Genomic DNA, 19,989 nt, shown 5'->3' with positions numbered 1-19,989 from the left:
GGTTTTAGAAAACTTCCCCAAAGTGGTAGTGATGGAGTGGGGGTGAGGGGTAGTAAGACAGAAGCTTCTCCATTTTCCAAGGTCTTTATTTCCTGAGATGAATAAATAAATGAATGGCTGAGGGAAAGGGGTGAATACAGAACAGGAGGTGACAGCATGCAGCTGGCAGGAGAGGGCTGTGGTAGCCCTGCCCCACAGGGACCCCTCTCATCCTGGGCAGGGGCCAAGGATCACTCGAAGCCACCAAAAGGAGAAACATTGCTCTCAAAATTCACACACCATGTGGCCCATCCAGTCGCCCCAGGCAAAGACCTGGTGGCATCCAGCTTCGAGAATACTTTTTCACCCCCAGGGGCAACACACGCCCAGGCCTGGGTGCTGGGCTGCTCTGTAAGGTGGGCAGGACATGTTGCCCCACTCTCAAAAGCAAACCAAATGGCTCTGACCATCCAGTAGGAGAGACACCAACCTCAGGGTGGCCTGAGTGGGAGATCCCACGCATGGCAGCAGGGATTATTTGCCCTTGATGAATCCCTCTAGCACACGGTCACTGCGCTCTGACAACCAGTAGCCAGTCATGGCTGCCACCGCTCCAATGAAGATGGCAGTGAACACCAGGTCGCCCTTTGCAGCAAGTGTGGCCAAAGCACAGATGATGACACCGAAGAACATCTGCTGCAGTACCACCAGCTCATCCTCCGTCATCTCCGAGAAGAAACCTGCTGACTCTGTGAAGAGAAGGCCAGGCCTGTCACTCCCAGCTGTTCCCATACACCTGACGCCTGCCAGCCTGATACACCAGGCACTCAGCCTATGAGAGGTGAACCAGGCCCAAGACCGTGTGGTGGGCAGGTCGGGTGAGTCCGTGTGACCTGTGGGCCAGCTCCAAAGCCAGAAAGCCCCACTATGAATGCCAGCTCTGCACCCTGCTGCCATGTGACCCTGGGAAGTGCCTTCGTCTCTCTGCGTCTTAAGTTTCCACATATGAAAAACAGGGATGAGAGACACTATGGGGCTGGGTGGCTTCAGGGTGCTAAACAGGTTACAGGTGGAATGTGCTTGGAACAGAATGTGACACAGTAAGAGTCGTGGATTTGGTCTCTGCTCATCACTGTGATTCCCTTCATCTCACCAGCCAGGGCCTACAAAAGGCTCTCAGGGACCAGAGCAAGGATGGTGCCCACTAGAGAGAAGAGGCAACAACAGGCCTAGGAGGCACAGTGGTTTTTGTTTTTTTTTTTTTTTTTGGTACCGGGGATCGAACTTGGGACCTTGCGCTTGCGAGGCAGGCGCTGGAACCACTGAGCTAAATCCCCAGCCCAGAGTGGTCTCTTTCTTAGAGTGAGGCTGCTGACAGCTGAGCTGGAGAGCAGACACAGGGTATGGGCCTCGACAACCTCCTGGGGGCTGGGGGTCTGTCACTGATGCTGCCACCTAGAGAAGGGGCTGGACCACACTCCCCCCGCCCCATGAGGACACACCCCTCTCAACCCCCTCACCTGGGATCTGCTCCTTCACACAGATGCCCTCTACCTGCTTGTAGCCCTGGGTGCAGATGCAGCGGTAGCCACCCTCGGTGTTCTCACACTTCTCGTTCTCTCCTGGACACACCACCGTCTCACACTCATCCACATCTGAGGGAGGGTGGGACTGGTCAAGGTCAGCACCCCAACTCTCAGTGCATCCTGCCCAGCTCCACCTTTTACTCTTCATGCCCTGCCCTGCCCCTGCCCTCAGCCCACAAGCAGAGACTCACCAAGACACTTGGAGCCCACCTGCTGGTAGCCAGGGCTGCACTTCTTGCAGCGGCCTGGCCCTGCCCCCATACAGCCCAGACAGGCCCTGGCGCAGTCTAGGGAATGGAGAGATGAGCTGGAGCTGCCCACAGGCCAGGGAAGCCATGCTCCAGAGAGCAGGCCCAGGACTCCAGAGCTGAGGGCAGCCGCATCCCCTCTGCAGAAACAGACACTGACCTCGGCACTCATAGGCGCCTTCCATGTTCACACAGAACTGGTTGGCTCTGCAGTTGGCTCGCTCTGTCCCACACTCATCGATGTCTGCAGAGGAGGGCAGGGCGGGAATTTCAGTCCCTACTGAACTAGCAAGGAAGCTGAGTCCAGGAGACTGCAGGCAGCCAAGGACCACATTCTCCAGCTGCCTTGCAGCTGAGTGTGGTCTGGCTGAGCTTGGCCCACAGCATGAACAGAAGTAGCTGGTCTGCTTGTAGCTTGGCCTTGACCCAATCTTCCCCTCCTTGAGTCCTGACCAAAGGTGCCCGTGACTCAGGACCAATCATGTAGATAGTGCCTAAGGGGATGACTGTGCAGGAAGACAGAAGGATCCTGGTCCCTGAACAGCTGTGACAAGCAGAGCCCCCACTAGACTGTGATCTGAGGAAAAAATAAACTTCTGCTCTTTAAACCACAGTCTTTAGGGATGTCTCTGTCACAGCAGCCTATCCTTCACCCTAGTCTACAGAAGTGGAGACAGGGACCCCCAACTCCAGACCCCTGTTCCTCTCTCTGTCTGTGAGCTGCAGATAGCATCTGTCCTGTGCCTGCTTTCCAGCAGGCTGGGTCTCCACACAGGTGTGTGTGCTCCAGCAATGAGGCCCTACTCACCCACACACTTGAGGTGATGGAGGGCCCAGCCCTTCTTGCACTGCAAACACTGTGACTCCTCAGGTCCTGAGCAGCGGGCACAGGGGCCAAAACAGGCTGTGTGGGATGAGGACAGTATAAGGATGGGCAGTAGGTGCCCTTTCCACGTCACCCAGCACCATATCTGCCGCTACCTACCCGAACATACCAGATGGCTGGTGTTGCGCTCCGCCTCAAAGTAACCAAGGCCACACTGGCCACAGGCCTCGCCCCCGTAGCCGTCTTGGCAGTCACAGTGCCCACTGCCCCCTCGAGTACCTTCCCCTTGGCACTGCCCGTAGCCACCGCAGGGTCTCTCCATGCCCCCCGGACAGGCTGCAGGCAGACACCAAACTAGGTGAGTTCATGTATTCAACGCTGACAAACAACAGAACATGTTCTACGTATTGTTAAATTATATCTGCAGAGGAAAATTAATTTTTTTGTTTTAGAAAAATTAATTTTAAAGATCACATAAATCTGGGGATGGTGGTGCTGGGCATGCTATAATTCTAGCATTCTGGGAGGCTAAGGCAGGAGGATCATGAGTTCTCACCTAGCCTAGGCAACTTAGCAAAACACTCTTTTAAAAATTAAAAAAAATAATAAATAAATAAAATAAAGGCCTGGAGATGTAGCTCAATGTGAAGGCCCTGGGTTCAATCCCCAATACAGAAACCAATCGACCATCAATCAATATCTCATAAAGTCTGGGGACATAGCTCAAGGCATTGTGTTCTACTCCCAACATCACCAAAAACAACAGAAACACACAAACAAAGCATATTTTGTCACTTAATCAATATCCTATTGTGGATCCAATTGTTGTTTAGCAATTGTGTGTGTGTTGCTGGGGATTGAACCCAGGGCCTTAGCAAGCACTTCATTACTGAGTTATAACCCCAGCCCCAAGTCTTTCTTTCATAGACTGAATTGAATACTAAGCAGCTAACAGGAGAGACTTTCCTAAAAGGAGCAAGTCCAGCTCCTGTGTCAGGATTGCAAGAGTAGGGGGTTGCAACCATGAGGGCTTCAGGCAGTACCTGCCCCTCTGCAGGAAGTTAATGGCCTGGGAATGAGGTACCCTGGGAGGCCGGCACCTCCCTGATAGATGATAATAATCACACCTGCTTTGGACTCAGTCCTGTCCCACCCTGTACCATTTTCAAAGCCTTTTGCCCCTTACTGGCCCCAGGAGGCAGTTAAGAGCTGAGGGCCGGAGAAGGTATCTGAACGGTCCAAGCTTATCAGCCAGCCAGGCAGAACCCTGGTCTCAGCATCCCTCCCTTCCCCCAAGAGGCACTGGAAAAACTCACGAAGGCAGGAGGGTCCGAAGGTGCCAGCAGGGCAGCAGAGCTTCAGAGAGTCTGAGCAGAGCCACTGGAAAAGGTCTGGTGCTTCCTGCTGCCTGAGGCAGGGGGAGGCCAGGTCAAACAGAGAGGCACTGAGCCAGATCAGCGAGGCTGCCCTATACCTCCCACAGAATCTGCCACGTGGCCCATCTTGAGCGTAAGTCCCACTGGGCCACTTCACCAAGGCCCTCTGCCCATCTGGCGGACAGGTAAACAGGCTCAGAGTGGGAGCTTAGGTGCCTTAGAAAGTCCTCAGAAGATCTGGGTTTGGAAAGCACCCAACAAGGCCCTGGCCCCATGTGCAACCCCTGCTTCTTGCCAAGCTGAGGCTGAGGTCTGCTCCCGGGGAGGCCCCTTGCCACTCACTTGTGAAACCACCAGCTCTCCACCAGTTCCTCACTCAGCTCCAGCAGGCGGTGGCACTCGAAGTCCGACTTGCTGCACACGCCTTCCAGCACCTCTACCAGGCGAGTCTCACTGACAAACGGCAGGGCTGGTGGGAATGCACCCCACCCACCCTTTCTCCCCAGATCTCTCTCCACCCTTCCTCAGGCCTGTGACAATAGCATGGAGAAGCCATGACACAAGAGGAAAGAGGTACTGGTTCTGGGACTCATATCTGTGTTCAAATCTAGCTGTACAACCTTGGGCAAGCCACTACACCTCTCTGAAACCCATTTTCTCATCTGTAAAATGGGGACAAGACATCCTGTGCAAATTTGTTGAAAGCTACTGCAGTTTCAGCTGGGCGTGGTGGTGCAAGCCTATAATCTCAGCACTGGGAGGCTGAAGCAAGAGGATCACTGAGTTCAAACCCACCCTAGGCTACATAGTGAGTTCAAGGCCAGCCTTAACTACGTAGCAAAACCCTGTCTCAAAGGAAAAGAAAAAAAAAAAAGATGGGCTGGGGATTTAGCTCAGTGGTTCCAGCACCTGCCTCAAAAGTGCAATGTCCTGAGTTTGAGTCCCATACAAAAAAAAAAAAGATACTGTCATCCCTGGATCTGAATAAGAATTCACCCTCACTGGGTAAGTACGATTACAAATATCTCAAAGAGCTCAGGGCACAGCTTGGCTGTATTGTTTTCCTGACATGTATGAGGCCCTGGGTTCAATCCCCAGCACCATCACACACGCGCGCGCACACACACACACACACACACACACGCACGCACATGCATGCATGCACATATATCATAAAACAAGTGCTGGCAAGGAGGCAGAAAAACTGGAACCTTATGAAGCCTTACATCTACACTGCAGGTGGAATGCAAAATGGGGCAAGCACTGTGGAAAAACAGCTTCTCAGTACGTGGACCAAGGAACTATGACTCAGCACCTCCACCCCCAGGCATATGCCCAAAAGAATGGGAAAGAAGTTCCCCAACAGAAACTTGCACACAGATGTGCAAAGCAACCATATTCATAAAGCCAAAAGGGAGAAACAACCCCAATGTCCATCAATTGGTGAATATTTAAATAAAATGTGATAGATCCATTCAACAGGATATTATTTACCCATAAAAAGGAAAGAAGTAGTTGGGCACAGTAGTGCATGCTGGTAATCCCAGCTATTGAGGAATCTGAGGCAGAAGGACTGCAAGTTCAAAACCGACCTGAGCAACTTACTGAGACCCTATCTCAAAATAAAAAAAAAAAGGGGGCTAGAGATGTGGCTCAGTAGCAGAATGCTCGCCTATTGTGTGCCAAGGCCTGGGCACAATCCCCAGTACTGCAAAAACAAAATAAAACTATACAGGGAGACTCTGTCTCAAAAAACAAAACACCTCCCAAGGGCTTTCCATCACACAGAACAAATTCAAAACTCCTTGTTGGATCCCTCACACCACCAAACACACTTTACTCACGACTCCAGCCACTTCTGAGATCTACCAAGCTCCAGCCATCCCTCTCCCAAATCCTTTCCCATCACCACACCACTTGTGTCTTCACCTCAGGTCTCTGTTCAAATGTCACACCCAGCACACCTTGTTTCCTGCCCTTCTGGATTCTTCCTTACTTTACTGTTCTTCACCTGACATAGCATTATTTATGCATTCACTGTTATCTCTACACTACGACTGAGTGCCACATAGATCTCGATTTGTTCGCTGATGTACTACAGATGTCCAGGGACAGCTGCTGAATAAGTGCTCCCCAAGAGTCCCAGCCCCCCACCACTTGGGCAGAAACCCGAAAATGGGTTTCCTCTCTACCTTTACCTTACCTGTCTTTATATTTGGATAATTTCTCTTCCTCCCAAGCAGTATTTCCACCTCCAAAGTTGTCCCGGATGGTTCTCTCCAGGCCCTGTGCATGGAGTAAATTAGCAATAGCTGAGTACAGAGCCTGACACACTGTAGCACTTCACTATGCTACTGACCAGGAAACTGGGGTAGACAGGCAACCAGCCCACATCTACACAGCCTGTGAGCAGCCAAGACGGACCTCAAGCAGACGCTCAGCCGGGCCCCTCCCTCGAGGCGCCGATGCACCCACCTTGTAGAAGCTGTCCACCAGCGCCCGGCACGTATGGCAAGGATGGGGCTCGGGTGGAGGAGGAGAATGGGGCGGTGGAAAGGCCTGGAGACACACAGGGCCTGGGAGGCTGAGGAAGAGGTTCAAGGCCCAGAGCAAGGCTGAAACCAGGACCCTCGGGGGTTGTGGGGCCATCTTTTCCCAGGCTGGGGACCTGCAGATAGTGTGTGGGCAGGGCTCACTGGAGCCAGGCTCTAGATAAGAAAGGGGAGCCCAGACCCGCGTTTGTACCAGTAAAGGAGGAAAACGGGGTCACTGGAAGGGCGGCATCAGGTGGGAAAAGGATCTACAATCCTTTTCTACAAGAAAAGAAGTTATCCCCGTTACCGTGGGGGAGGTGGCCTGGATCCTTGGCAATGGGGCAAGAGTCAGCCCATTGTTTTAGAGTCTCAGTAAGTTATCAGGAGCTAGATCAGCAGAATTTGGGAGAGGGGATCAGATTCCAAAAATTAGGAGCGTAGAGACCGGATGGGCGTTCTCGGGGGAGGAGTCCGGAAACACGGTGTAGGAGAAGCGCGGATCCGGATGTGAAGAGAAGGGGTCAAATTCCGAGCCTCACAGACAACAAAGGCAAGGCCCAGGAGCCGGGAGGGGAGTGTCCAGACCCACTCAGACCAAGGGGGAGGAAAACAGGCCCGCCCCAAGCCCCGGGCGCAGTCTGCCGTCTCCTCAACGCCGCTGCCACCACCTCTTGCGCAAAACGTACAACCTCCCACAGCGCCGCGTTCTGGGGGCGGGGCTGCCTCCCAGCCAATGAAAGAGGGCCATGTGCCAGGGCGTCACCCCACACCACCCAATCAGAGGCAGCGCCGAGTTGCACCTGTCCAGACTTTAAAGGGCCGTGGGCAGGCAGGGAAACGGCTGCCTGGGTAGCCGCCGCGCCGCAGAGGTCAGAGAGGTCAGAGGCGGAGACGGGTGTAGAAAACCAGTTGTGCTTTTATTCAAGTCCTGCCTCCAACTCCGGGCCCAACCCGCGTGGCGGGGGCCGGAAGCAGCTGTCCAGGACTGGCTGAAGGGCGCGGGCCACCTGCTCGGCGCTGTCTTCTAGGCGCCCGAAGCGTGCCGCGCAGGGCCCCTGCAGGGCGCTCAAAAAGCCGCGCAGCTGGGAGGGCAGGGAGAAGAGCGGCGCGGCGCGGAAGAGCGAGGGCACGGCGTCCAGGGCCAGCAGGCCGTCGAAGCAGGCGCCCACGTAGCGGCCAGACGCCCGGCCTTGCAGGAAGTCGGGCAGCACGCAGCTGAGCGAAGCAGCAAAAGCGTCGTGCGGGCCGTGCGCTCTCGGCGCCGGCGGTCCATCCTGCAGCCACTCTCGGCACAGCGCCACGGCGCCAGGCGAGAAAAGCAGCACCACCACGCCGCGCTCCTGCAGGGTCTGCCGCCGCTGCGCGTGCAGCCAAGCCAGCGGGCCCTGCGCGCTCAGCTCGCGCCGGCTCCACAGGTCCACGGCCACGCGCAGCGGCAGCCGACTCAGCGCCGTCGCCAGCGAGCCCACCAGGCTCTCAAAGGCCGTGTTGTCCGCCGAGTAGAGCAGCAGGGCCGCACGGACCCCGGCGGCAGCTGTAGGAGAGAGCAGAGCAGAGGGTGGGAGTGGGGCGGATCCCCTGCTCCAGGGGCCTCAGCCACACTGTCGGGAGAGGGCGGACAGCTGTGAGCCGACGTCTCCAGGCCTACACGGGACAGGTGGGTGCTCACCTTTCCCGCGGTCCTTACGGAGGAGGAGCAGGAAGAGAAGCACAGCAGCAAGGAGCAGGCAGGCCAGCCACACCAGTGCCCAGCGCCGGTGGACGTCTGCGAAACCCGGAGGAGGAAGACAGGCTGTTAGAACCCTCGAACTTCACCCCGTTTCGCAGAGGAGAAACGCTAAGGCTCTGGGACACGAGTGATTTGGCCAGATAAGTGACTTCTGCCTTGGTTTTCACATCTGTAAAAGTGGAGTACCACTACTACTAACAAAGCCCTGAACGCAGTACTGCCAGGGGGTTCAATTGCCAGCTAGTATTATTGTTCCCTAAGCCCCAGGCTGCTGGGGCCTTGACGTTGCTGCCTCAGATGACTGCAGTAGCCTCCGAACTGATGGCTATTTTTCTTTTTTTTCTTTTTTTCCTCCAGTCTATTCACAATTCTGGCAGCTGGAAAGATCTTAAAAGTTTTATTATAACCTTTCAGCAAGCTTCTGTTCTGCTGGTCTAAACATTAAGCCCAAATTCCCTCCTGTGGCGTATCTTCCTAACAGAGCCCTGCCTGCCCAAGACCCTCAGGGGAGTCAGTAGATATTGAAGCCTTTGAATTTCTCAAAAACCCACAGCCAGCGATTTAGTTCAGTGATTTCCACCACCTGCCTCAAAAGCACAAGGTCCCGAGTTCGATCCCCGGTATCAAAAAAAAAAAACAACCCACAAAATAGTACCTTCACCAAAATGCAACTATGACAGGGTATGGTGGCACATGCCCCTAATTTCAGCTATTCAGGAGCCCGAGGAGGGTGGTCAAAAGCTCAAGGTCAGTTTAGACAACTTAAGACCCTATCTTTTTCAAAAAGAGCTGGGGACGTAACTCAGTGATAGAGAACCTCTTAGTGTGCAAGAGGCCCTGCATTCAATCCCCAGAAGCATCAAAATAAAAAAGGCATCTCTGCTCCTTTCACCTATCTCAGCCTTCAGAGTGCAGCTAGAAACTTTGCCCTGAGTGCACATCCCACCTGTCAGGTCCCCCTAAGAGTAACTGGTTAATCTGGCTTATGTGCTTTTAGCCTTCTATTGGTGGAGCAGGATTCTGTCTTTTCTGTGTTCCTGGGGTCCCAGCAAGCTCTCATGTGTTTTGAATGAATAAAGGAATGACCAACCCTCTGAGTCATTGGAGCCCAAGGAAGAACAAAGCTATTGCATGGGAAGGGGAGTTTTCATAATACTCACACTTGTCCACAGGGCAGGCCCACAGTGCTCCCAGGTCACCATTCCACAACTGTAAGACACAAACATGCCCCAAGTTCCCAGCCTGGTGTTCAACACCCACCAATTTCTGAGGCAGCTGACTCCAGATTCTTAGCCCCAGTTATGAATAGCTCCCACACCACAGCGCGTTACTGGAAGCTGCTCTGCCTTTGATTAAGTCATGTCTACTGCCTACAGGCCAACTTCTGTGCCCACAACGAGCAGGGATTTAATTCAGTGGAAGAGCACAGGCTTAGCATGTTCCAGGTCCTGGGTTCAAACCCTGACCCCAGAAGCAAATCTGGCTCACAAGAAGAGATCTTTCCTTTTTTTGTTGTTGTTTTGTTTTAAGTTTGGTTTTGTATTTTGAGACGGTCTCTCTATGTGATTCAGGCTGGCTTGAACTCACTATGTAGCCCAGACTGGACTTGCACTGGCAGTGACCGCCTGCCTCAGCATCTCAACTGCTGGAATTGCATGCTGCCTTGAAGCTCTCTCTGGAACTACTTAGCACCTATGAGTGTGGTTATCTGTGTACTGGTCTAGCCAGCATGAGTTCCGTGGGCACAAGAACTGTGCTTCCTTTAATTTCCTCAGGGCTGGACATAAAAAAGCATAGATAGTAAGTAGGTGAGTGCTAGTTTTAGGGGTATTGTTCTTGGCAGTGGGGCGGGGCCCTCCTCCTAGCTACTCACCTTCAGACACTGCCCTGACTGTAGGTCTTCCAGCAACTGCTCTCCAAGGTGAGCTGCCCTCTGCCAAGCCAAGGGATTAGAGGCTGTCACCTGGGGGAGCACCCTGAGGAGACTGCCAGACTGCAGCTGGGAAAACTGGGAGAAGAGCTGGAAGACTTGAGTGGCTACTGAACAGAGCCCAGGTCTGAGTTACACACACACCCCATCCCCAGAGATCAGCACAAGGTCTAGCACAGAGTAGGGGAACTGTGGATGGAGTGAAAATGAGAGGCCAGGTTTGAGATGGACCTGGTGAGGTCTGTGGGAGAAAGTCCCCTGGCCCTCACCGTGGTGGCCCTGCTGGGCAGTGGTGTACAACCCGTGGGTTCCAAGGCACAGAGTGATCGGTTGTGCTGGGAGCCCTGGGTCTCCACCAGCAGCACATCATCCTTGAGGGGCCCCAGGGAGTCTGGGAGGAGTGAGAGGGCACTCTGAGCATGACCCAGCCTTGCTGGGAGCTGCCACAGCCCCTTCCCGTCCCCTAACTCATCCCCCAAGCCGGCCCTCCAGGTGCACCCTGACTACAGCAGCCCTGCCCCAGCCATGCAGGGGCCCCACTCACCAGACCACAAGCACTCCTGCAGCTGTACCTTCTCCCAGCTGCGCACCTGTCCGGAAGGGGGCAGAGTTAGGGCCATGAGGAAAAGCAAGAGCTATACTTGAAAGGCCAGAAAAGAAGGGGCAGGCCAAGGGGAAGACTGTCGGGTAGGAATTTGCACTCTGGACCTGGGTTTAGGCAAACCTGGCCCAGGGCTGCATGATGATGAGCCACTCCATCATCCTCCATCCTAGCCGTGAGTGCCTCTGTGCTCACAGGTGTTCTGAGGCCTTAACAAAGTACAGCATTTCCTTCTTATCAGCCACCTTCCCAAAGAGACCCCACTTAAAGTCACAACCTCGGTCCTCCCTTGCCCCCCACCTTTACCGTGGTGTTTGTACACGATGGAAGCTGACTCTATTTTGCTATGGAATATTGTTTCCCACTCTCCATTAGAACATTGGTTCTCTGAAGACAGAGACATTTGTTCACCTACAGATCACAGTGCCTAAGATAGTGCCTGGCAGAGTAGGTGCTCAGTAAATCTTGAGCATTATTTTATAATAATCCTTGGATGTTAGCAAGCTGTTCTACAGGTGGGAAAATAGGATCGTGATAGCAATGATTGGAGCAGCTAACATTTGCAGTTTAGTCTGCAGTCCTGAAGGCAGGCACTTCTCTCCTTCCTCTTCATAGCCTCTCCCAGGAGCACCTATTACCATCTGCTTGAGACACCTGAGGAGCCTGATGTGACTTGCTCTGGTCCTGCAAACTGCTAAAATCAGTGAAACTCTCAAGAGGCTGCTGCTAAGCACTATGCCCTAGAGCCCAAGAATAAAGGGGTGCAAAGCTGCAGCTTGTGTGGGGGTCTCCACCCCGGTCCAGCACCCCGAAGCACCTTTCTGACCTGCACACAGAGGTTGGGGTGGCCTTCCACCACAGGAAACTCGCTCGCCTTCTGTGGAAACCAGGGAGTGAGTGAGGGCAGACAGAGACACCCTGGGCCCCTCCCTCTCTTGCTCTGGGCGCCACCCTCCGCCTCGCTTACATTCACAGTGACATTCTCCGGGGACAGCGGTGGCATTAGCGGCTGGCAGGGGTCCCCGCCCGGTGACTGCCAGCACAGCATCACTTCTGCGGGCAGTGAGCAGGGCATGTCCAGCCGCCAGCTCTTTGTGGACAGCAGCTGCACCCGGGCTGCGCGCCACACGTTCCTGTGCGCTTGAGGATCTGTGGCAGACACAGGGTCACGAGCAGCTGCCCGTCCCCCACCCACACAATCCCCAGCCGCTCTTGGCAATCTTCTCACCTTCCTTGAAGGGGCAGATGCTGGTCCTGACCGGGTCGGGCTCCAAGGGCCACATCTGGAAAGAAGAAGGCTCAGGTCACTTCAACACAGCCAGCCCTCCCTCCATGAGCAAGCGCCAGGCCTCCAATAGGCACCCAGGACACACATGTTCAGCTCAGTGCACGGGTGCTTGCAGTCTTCTGGCTCTTTACAAAGCTTGGCTGCAAAAATGTATTCTTTCAGCAAACACAATGCCCAGTGCAAGCAACATCTTCAGTGGACTTTTTTTTTTTTTTTGGAATTGAACTCAGGACCTTGCACTTGGGAGGCAGGTGCGGTGCCACTGAGCTAAATCCCCAGCCCTTCAGTGGACTTTTAATGAGTGTTTACTGTGCTTGGCAGCACTGGGCACCGGGGTGTTCAGTGATGGGTGACACTTCATCCATGATCGCTTTATGAGCATGTTGTTTGTGTAGGTGCTAAGGACCCACTCATTTATTCTTTCAACAAACTTTGTATGTCCATGTATATGTATGTGTGGTGCAAGGGATTGAACCCAGGGCCTTCACACTGAGCTACATCGAGAGTCCCTTCAAAAATTTTTTTTCCTTTAGTTATTAAATTACCCAAGCTGGGCTCCTGTACCACCACACCTAGCTCAACAGACATTTTTTTTTTTTGGTACCAGGGATCATACTCAGGACCTTGCGTTTTCGAGGCAGGCAGCAGCACCACTGAGCTAAATCCCCGGCCCTCAACAGACTTTTTAAGGCTATCTTTTCACCTGTAATCCTAGCATGTGGGAAGCCGAGACAGGAGAATCACAGGTTCAAGTCCAGACTCAGCAACTTAGTCACTTAGTGAGACCCTATGTCAAATTTAAAAAAAAACAACAAGAGGGCCTGGAAGATATACCTCAGTGTGAAGGCTCCAGGTTCAATCAATGCAGAGGAGGAGGAGGAAGAGGAGGGGGATGGGGAAAGAAGAAATAATTAGATGGTCAGATGTGAAAGGAAGTATACATAGACAAGGAAGGATGAAAGAAGAGTACATGGAGACGTACAAGGGGCAGCTAGGAGACAGCTGACTGGGGGAAAGCCTTGGGGAAGAGGCAGCCTATGATCTGGGAGGATCTGGTTGTCTGGAAAAGGGGTGAGGATGTTTCAGGTAGTGAGAATTGCCTGACCAAAACTGCCTGAGGCACAGCGGTGGGTGTATCCTGATAGGCACCTCCCTCAGATATGACAGAGTCCCAGTAAAGGGGCATCTTGGGGGAAAGATAGTGGGAAAGGTTCAGCTGGGGACAGAGTATGGGGCCTGACATGCCAGAGAAGCCGTGGGAAGGGACGTGGAGCCAGAGGTTATTGAAAAGAATAAAGGAGAGATGACAGAGGCCCAAGCTGGCCCCAGATGGAACGAGAGAGAATGAAAGCCACTCAGAGTTCAGTGACTGGGATCTGATGACCAATTAGATGTGCAGAGGGAGAGGAAAGAGCAACATTTTTAACCCTGGAGGTGGCACACTTCCTTACAGCAGTGCTGTGAGGCAGGGTACCCTATTCCTAGTTTACAGATAGGAAATAAGCTCAGAGAGGTAGTGACCCACCCAGCAAATGGCAAAAGCGAAAATGATACCAAAGAGCCTGGCCCACGGCTTTAGCTCTGACCTCCACAGCAGCACAGGAGGGGGCATGAAGTGGAAGTGGGACACTGTGGGTGGAGGGTTAGCAAGGGCACTCAGGTGGAAGGGCTCAGGACAGGTGGAAGGCAAAAGGAGAGGGAGGGACACCAGCCACCCCAGGGAGCCGCCCGCTGAGAAGTGAGGCCGCCCCTCACCACCTCCCAGTCCTCTCCCCCTGGCTCCCAGCTGTACTCTGCTCCTACCTGAATACAGAGGCAGGGAACCAGGTCTGTTTGGTTCAAGGTAATGGTCTGTGGCCCAGTCTGGGGGACAAGCAGAGGAGGGAAGTTGAAGGTAAGGAAGAGGAAGGGGGGAGGCTGAGGAACAGGCAAGCAGAAGTCCCCACCAAGGTTCCCTTGTTCTGGGTGTGAACATTTCAAGGGTCCCCTTCAATCATGTATTCACACCCTTAGAAGGGCATCACCCTAGAATGGAAATGGATCTGGGGATAGACGGGAGAAGCCTCACCAGATTTCTGTGCCACCAGGGTTTTAGGGAACCCTGGACTTGATTCCAGTATAGCAAGAGGCCAAAATGCTGCTCCTCAGAGACGTTGAGTACCAGGTGCACACTGTCACCATCTGTAGACACGTTGAGCCAGGGCAGGACTGATGGGGGAGGCACAAAGGGGACAGCTTACACCCCACCTTTCTGCACACCCACACCTGGGCTGTACTCATAAACTGGTCCTCTGGAGTCTCATTCATACCCTTAGACTAGGAGCCCTTGGGGGCAGAGGCGGTGTCCCTATCTCAGACAAGCCTGTCCTAGCCACTGGCCCGGAACCAGGCCCATGGAGGTATTTGGTGTTGGGATAGCTCTTCTCCCTGGTCTCCCTCAGCAGGCAGTGCTTAGTAAACAAATCACTCTCTAGTTCTAGAACCCTCTCATCCAGCCCCCCAGTTGTCCCAGTAAAAGGTCTAGTCCTGGGCCAGGGATTTAGCTCAGTGGTTCCGCCACCTGCCTCGAAAGCACAAAGATCCGAGTTCGATCCCCAGTATGAAAAAAAAGGTATAGTCCTTACAGCACCTTGCAAGGCCTCAACCAATCTAACACTGTGATCTCTCTAACCTCATCTCTTAGCACCCTTAATTACTCTTAGTAATTAGTGGCCTTCATTACTCTGCTGCAGACACACTGGGTTTCTTGCTGGTCCTTGACCACCATGTCACAGTCCTGCCCCAGGACCTTTGTGATGGCTCTTTTCTCCACAGAGAATCCTTCTCAATACTGGCACAGGCCCTCCCTCACCTCCTCTAGTAAAGTGAGGTCATCCCACTGCTGCAGTGCCCAACCTTGCCATCCCTCTTCCTTAAATTTTCTCCATATCTCTAATCACCATCCAATTTATTGTGTGCATCAATCTCCGTGCATTTATCCTGTCCTCCCTCAGCCTAAATTTGACCCTGACTCCTAGCTCCATAAGGACAAGGAGTCTTGTCAGTGTTCTTTATTGATTTACTTCAGTGCTAGGGCAATGCCTGGTGCAGCATAACTGCTCAGTACATATCTATTGAATAAGTAAAGCAGTGTCCCCTGAATGAAGGAAGAAATGAAATACATAGTGTATCTATGTTTTCAAAGCTCTGGTGCTGAGCAGTCCCCACCCCACCCCATCCTACCCCTGGCAGTGAAGATGGAACCCAGGGCCTTCGTACTGAGCTATATTCCCAATCCTTTTTAATTTTTTTTTGAGATAGGGTCTTGCTAAGTTGCCCAAGCTGAGCTCAAATTTGTGATCCGTCTCAGCCTCCCAGTACTAGGATTACAGGCTTGTACCACACCTGGCTCTGAGTAGTATTTAGTGGGTTAACAAAGAAGCAGCCTAAATCTAAGTTAAAGAGATCAAAAAGAAAATGGAGTTGAAAGAATTTAATAATCAGTGTTTATATCTTGATATTAGTGATGCATGTGTATTCATGTATGTGAAAACTAACTGAACCAGACATTAAGATCAATGCACTCATGTACTTTCTGCATGTACGTTATACACATAGAATAAATAAAAAACAAAAGTAAAGTCCAAAGTAAAATAGAAGAAAAACCAGAACCTTGACTTTCTTAGCCTAGCCCTTATTTCAGGTTTAATTTTATTTTGACATATGGAAGGGGGCACCACAATGTTGAGAATGCTTTGGCCCTCTATATGTCCCTGGTATAAATAAATATTTGTTATAAGTGAGAGATTCATCTTTTTATTTCCAGTGCCAGGCACAGAATAGCAGCTACAGCACTTCATATATTATGAATGCATGGACAAACGAATGAATGAATGAATGTGCTCTGTGAGTTTCCAGGGTGTGGCAGCCCAGATCTGAATCTAATTCTGTCCTAACCCTAACCCTAACTTTAGACATGCCCTCCCTCCCCCCAGCCCACTGGCCCTAGCCCCTACCCCAGCAGCTCTGGATGCTGTCCCGGACTTCGAGCCCCCTGCAGTCTGGGGAGAGATCACAGAAATGTATCCAGTGGGTCTGGGCCCCAGAGAAAGAAGGGGGGCAATCCAACACATGGGGGTGCTGGGAAGGGCTCCTTGTCCCCTAGAGGCCACCCACATCTATTCAGTGCACAAAACACCAAGGGCTGGGGAGGCCATGTCACCTGGAGAGAGAGGCCCAAGGGACTGACTCAGGAGGAGGCCAGCTCAGGCCCCTGCCTAAGTGGACAGGATAGAAATAAGTTGAAAGCAGGAGGGGAGTGGGCACGGGGACAGAGCCTGTGGAGGCCATGCCTGGGACCTCTGAGGCTCTGGGGCACTTACCAGGCAGCTGCTGCATGAGGTTGAGTTCCTTTTGGTACCTAGGCTGAGTGTAGGACCAGATTCGAACCTCGGCCCCCAGAGCAGCCTCGAAGCAATCAAACACCAGAGAGCCCTATAAGGAGAGAGAGGGTGGTGTCAGCCTCAGAATCCAGCCAGGGCTTGGGCTCCCTGCATGGACCATTCTGCTCACTGCCCCTCCTCCAACCAACGACTGTGTATACTGGAGAGCCTCCCATCTACACCATTAGACTCCCTCCCCCTGGAGCACCCCAGGTCCGCAGCACACATCCTCTGTAAAGAGTCCCTGCAAAGCAGGCACAGTCAGTCCTTAGCTGTTTGGGTCCTTGCCTCAGCCCTGCTGTTTGGGATGCCCTGGCCAAGACCGAGCTGATAAGACACCCCAACACAAATGTAGGAGCCCCTCCCGATAGAAGTCCCTAGCTCAGTGCCTCAGTGGTCCTCAGGACTGCTTTGGGAGGTGGCCAAGCAGTTCTTCCACAGGTCAGTTTGCTAACTTGGAGCAGAGGTGGGGCGGGAGGGGACATCAAGGCTCTGAGTCATCTGGCTCCAATGGAGTCAGAACTTCTGACTACACAGGCCTCCCTATACCGAGGTCTGCACCATGGTATGATGGGATTTGTCTTCTTAGTCAGAGAGCCCCACAAACCACCTTTCAAGCCTCAGTTTCTTTATCTGGAAAGGGAGGGCAATAATAATGCATAGTTTATGGGGGTCATTTTCAGGGTTACAAAAGAAAGAAGAAACTAAATTTATTGAGACTCTTCAGTGATAGGCATTTCACCAAGTGTGTTACAGATAGGGTAGTAGGACTCCTTGTTTCTTTTGTGGTACTGGGAATTCAACCCAGGGGTGCTCTACCACTGAGCTTCTTAGTTTTTGAGACCAGGTCTTACTAGCTAAAATTGCCCAGGCTGGCCTAGAATTTCAATTCTCTTGCTTTAGCCTCCAGAGTAGATGGGGTTACAGGCATGTGGTAAATGGGATTACAGGTATGTGCCAGCAACCCTGCCTCTTTCTTCCCCTTAGCACCTTTTATTAAAGTATAACCCCCAATGACAATCTGGCAAGCATATCTGTATCAGCTGAGAAATGAGTGGTAGAGAACTCAAATACAGAAACAATAAGATTCGGAAAAATAATAGCTTCACATGGGATAGATGACCTCCACAGTAATAAGCATGTGAAAAGGTGCTTGACTTCCTCAGTCATAAGGAATGTACAAATCAGGATCACGATACTGGATGGGGGTTTAGCTCAGGGGTAGAGCACTTGTTCAGCAGGCAGGAGACCCTTGATTCCATCCCCAGCACCATAAAAAACAAACAAACAAATAAACCCACATAGTGACATACCACTCCATATAAAACAGAATGGCTAAACTTTAAAATTATAATACAAAGTTTTGGCAAAGATGGGAAGCAACTAGAACTCCAGTGCTAGTGGGAGTGTAAAATAGTAGAAATGTCCCTGAAAAAAAATTGTTTGATAGTTTCTCACAAAGTCAAACATATGAAGGAGAACTAATTCTTAGTTCCATTTTACAGACAGAAGAACTGAGGAACAAAGGGCTGAAAGGTCTTTCCTGCTACTGTGATTCGAACCAGAACTTAGAGATAACACATGTTAAAGTGATGTATAAATCTCATGTCTAGAAGGTGGTGTTTTTTTTCACATACCACAGCCTGACCAGACTGCACCCGGGCAGCAGGCACTTGTACCTCCAGCAGGACACAGCGGGCAGTGGAATAGGCCTGGAAGGAGAGCACGACTTGGGCCTGGAGAGAGGCTGGGAGCATAGGCAGGAGTTAGAACCAATGGCTGTGGGGCAGCCCTGGTGCAGAGCAGTTGGGCCCGCTGGCTCCTCTCACCGTTCCTCAGCTCCTTGAGCTCCGGCTCAGCTGCTTCCCCAGACTTTTCCTCATCTTCAGGCTCTTCCCAGTGCCCTGAAAGGACCGGAGAGTGAGACCCAGGTCACGCCCTTGCTCTGGCCTGGCTTAGAGCTTGGCTTTCTTCCAGAAAGCCCAATGTTGGGAAGCAGGGCCCAACCTGCAGATACCCACTGGAGTGCGGGTATTTCGGCCTGTGCTCCTGACACACTGCCATGTGCACATGCACAGTCACAGGATGACTCGCTCACCATGCACAGCCAGCTGGACAGTCACACGCACACAGAGATCACAGCTGGTCTCCTGGTGGCACCGCAGCACCAGCTCCGCCTGCAGGTGTGTGGGCACCAGCACAGGGCCTGGCGCGGCCTCGATGCTCCCAAGCAGGCAGAGCATGTCACCATCTGTGGATGGATGAAGGGTGGGGTGGGAACTGAAGCTGTTCAGAACCCAGTTTGATTGCAGCTGATACCCCAGACAGCCAAGGAGCCTGGGTTTTCCTCAGCTGCAGAGGTGGGCAGGTGGGGATGGGGCTGGGATGGCTCCTCTCCCTTCCCCAAGCTGGGAAGTTCTCTTTTCTGTGAAAGTAGTGATACCTACCCCAGAGGTGGCAGGAGAGGCCCTGGGAAGAAGGAAAGGATAATCAGTTTATGCCAAGTTTAAGCACCTTCCTCTGCCCAAGACCTCTGCCTATCTCTTGCTGGGATTGGCTATTGCAAGCTCCTCCCACAGCAGACAGGATCAGCTCTTGCCCCTTCCCCTATTTTACCTTTGCCCAACACCAGACAGACCAGCCAGGGCAGTTCTGGTGGTGACAGGAGTGAAGAAACCAGGCTGGGGCTCTGACGGGCCCATTCGGAGCCTTGAGCCCTCCCCAGCCCTCCCAAGGCCCCAGACTCACTGGAGAGCAGCGGGCAGCATCCTGAGGCCCCACAATCCTCTCCAGAGAGATGACCGCGGGGTTTCGGCCCAGTGCCAAGGACAGCAGGAACCAGGGCACAGGCATCTTCCAGATGCCAGGCAACACCAAGCCTGAGGCCCTGTCCTGCCCCCCCAATGGGGGGGGGCAGACACCTCTTGCCTTCCCTCACTTAGCCCAGGGTCTGTGGGTGGCGGGGGCTGGAATTCCTCCCCAGCCTTCAGGGTCCCTGCGATGGACAGCTCAGCACTCTCACTCCCAGAGCCCTGACTGCCCGTCCAGTTCCAGCAGAGTGCTTTCGGTTTGGCTCCCAGCAGGCAGCTGGCTGTTCCCGCCCCACCCTGTCCCTCCCACCAATCCAGGCCTGGAAGCCAGCAGCCAAGGACTGGGGTGGTGTCTTCTCCCTACTGCTGACACCTGGCTGGGAGGGGCCCTGGGGAAGGCCGCACAGCATCATGGCTGCGGAAGAGAGTGCTGAGTGTACTCCAGGGCCTGGGCCATCCAGCGACATTTCCACTTCTCATGTGACCCTTACCCAGGAGCCCACCCAGTGCCCTCTCAGTGTACACCCAGAGTCCCATGACACACTTTCCTGGCCTCAATGACCTTTTGTGGCACAGGAATTCTAAAAGCAGGGCCAAAGGGCACCGGCACGTGAGTGAGCTTTTCACCACTGCCTGGCCTAGACTCAAGTGTGGTATGGGG

General features: G+C 53.0%; 2 protein-coding genes across 12 annotated transcripts; both read right to left on the bottom strand.

Moving 5' to 3' along the window:
* Positions 1 to 65: 65 nt before the first annotated feature.
* Creld1 (CRELD disulfide isomerase 1) lies at positions 66 to 7,248 on the bottom strand. 5 transcript variants are annotated; one of them, XM_087217011.1, is made up of 11 exons: positions 6,857 to 7,220; positions 6,491 to 6,683; positions 6,219 to 6,301; positions 4,358 to 4,468; positions 3,956 to 4,047; positions 2,799 to 2,975; positions 2,622 to 2,717; positions 1,974 to 2,057; positions 1,757 to 1,852; positions 1,500 to 1,634; positions 66 to 728 (listed from the first exon to the last, which is right to left on the bottom strand). In XM_087217011.1, the coding sequence occupies exons 2-11, from the start codon at positions 6,662 to 6,664 to the stop codon at positions 514 to 516; spliced, it is 1,263 nt and encodes a 420-aa protein (XP_087073137.1). In that variant the 5' UTR covers positions 6,665 to 6,683; positions 6,857 to 7,220; the 3' UTR covers positions 66 to 513. The 5 variants fall into 5 exon arrangements, with proteins under 5 accessions (XP_087073137.1, XP_004835371.1, XP_004835370.1 ...); XM_004835314.3 differs by having other exon boundaries at positions 6,440 to 6,683; positions 6,857 to 7,037; XM_004835313.3 differs by having other exon boundaries at positions 6,440 to 7,218.
* A 199-nt stretch (positions 7,249 to 7,447) lies between these two features.
* Positions 7,448 to 19,578, bottom strand: Il17rc (interleukin 17 receptor C). Of its 7 annotated transcripts, none has more exons than XM_004835310.4 (18): positions 19,267 to 19,564; positions 18,966 to 18,987; positions 18,617 to 18,769; positions 18,348 to 18,422; positions 18,156 to 18,265; positions 16,459 to 16,570; positions 16,093 to 16,137; positions 14,166 to 14,305; positions 13,901 to 13,960; positions 12,038 to 12,092; positions 11,777 to 11,958; positions 11,636 to 11,686; positions 10,753 to 10,798; positions 10,478 to 10,599; positions 10,152 to 10,211; positions 9,439 to 9,487; positions 8,219 to 8,314; positions 7,448 to 8,083 (listed from the first exon to the last, which is right to left on the bottom strand). In XM_004835310.4, exons 1-18 carry the CDS (start codon positions 19,369 to 19,371, stop codon positions 7,467 to 7,469), a joined length of 2,100 nt encoding a protein of 699 aa, XP_004835367.1. In that variant the 5' UTR covers positions 19,372 to 19,564; the 3' UTR covers positions 7,448 to 7,466. The 7 variants fall into 7 exon arrangements, with proteins under 7 accessions (XP_004835367.1, XP_012929560.1, XP_012929561.1 ...); XM_013074106.3 differs by having other exon boundaries at positions 11,627 to 11,686; positions 19,267 to 19,554; XM_013074107.3 differs by lacking the exon at positions 16,093 to 16,137 and having other exon boundaries at positions 19,267 to 19,578.
* Between the last annotated feature and the right edge of the window lie 411 nt (positions 19,579 to 19,989).

The sequence above is a fragment of the Heterocephalus glaber genome, unplaced genomic scaffold (assembly GCF_053883595.1).
Source record: "Heterocephalus glaber isolate CG9 unplaced genomic scaffold, H.glaber_assembly_v1.0 deba00000122, whole genome shotgun sequence".
NCBI lineage: Eukaryota > Metazoa > Chordata > Mammalia > Rodentia > Bathyergidae > Heterocephalus > Heterocephalus glaber.
Note: the sequence above shows the minus strand (reverse complement) of the source record. Positions and strands in the feature narration are given on the sequence as shown.

Coding starts and splice junctions, on each gene's coding strand:
- Creld1 (XM_004835313.3), bottom strand. CDS start 6,664: ATGGCCCCACAACCCCCGAGGGTCCTGGTTTCAGCCTTGCTCTGGGCC. Junction 2,058..2,621: donor CCATCACCTCAAGTGTGTGG/GTGAGTAGGGCC, acceptor CCTCCTCTGCAG/ACATCGATGAGTGTGGGACA. Junction 1,635..1,756: donor GGTGGGCTCCAAGTGTCTTG/GTGAGTCTCTGC, acceptor ACCCTCCCTCAG/ATGTGGATGAGTGTGAGACG.
- Il17rc (XM_087216988.1), bottom strand. CDS start 19,371: ATGCCTGTGCCCTGGTTCCTGCTGTCCTTGGCACTGGGCCGAAACCCC. Junction 16,138..16,458: donor CCTCATGCAGCAGCTGCCTG/GTAAGTGCCCCA, acceptor ATCTCTCCCCAG/ACTGCAGGGGGCTCGAAGTC. Junction 8,315..9,438: donor GGCCTGCCCTGTGGACAAGT/GTGAGTATTATG, acceptor CGGGTTTCGCAG/ACGTCCACCGGCGCTGGGCA.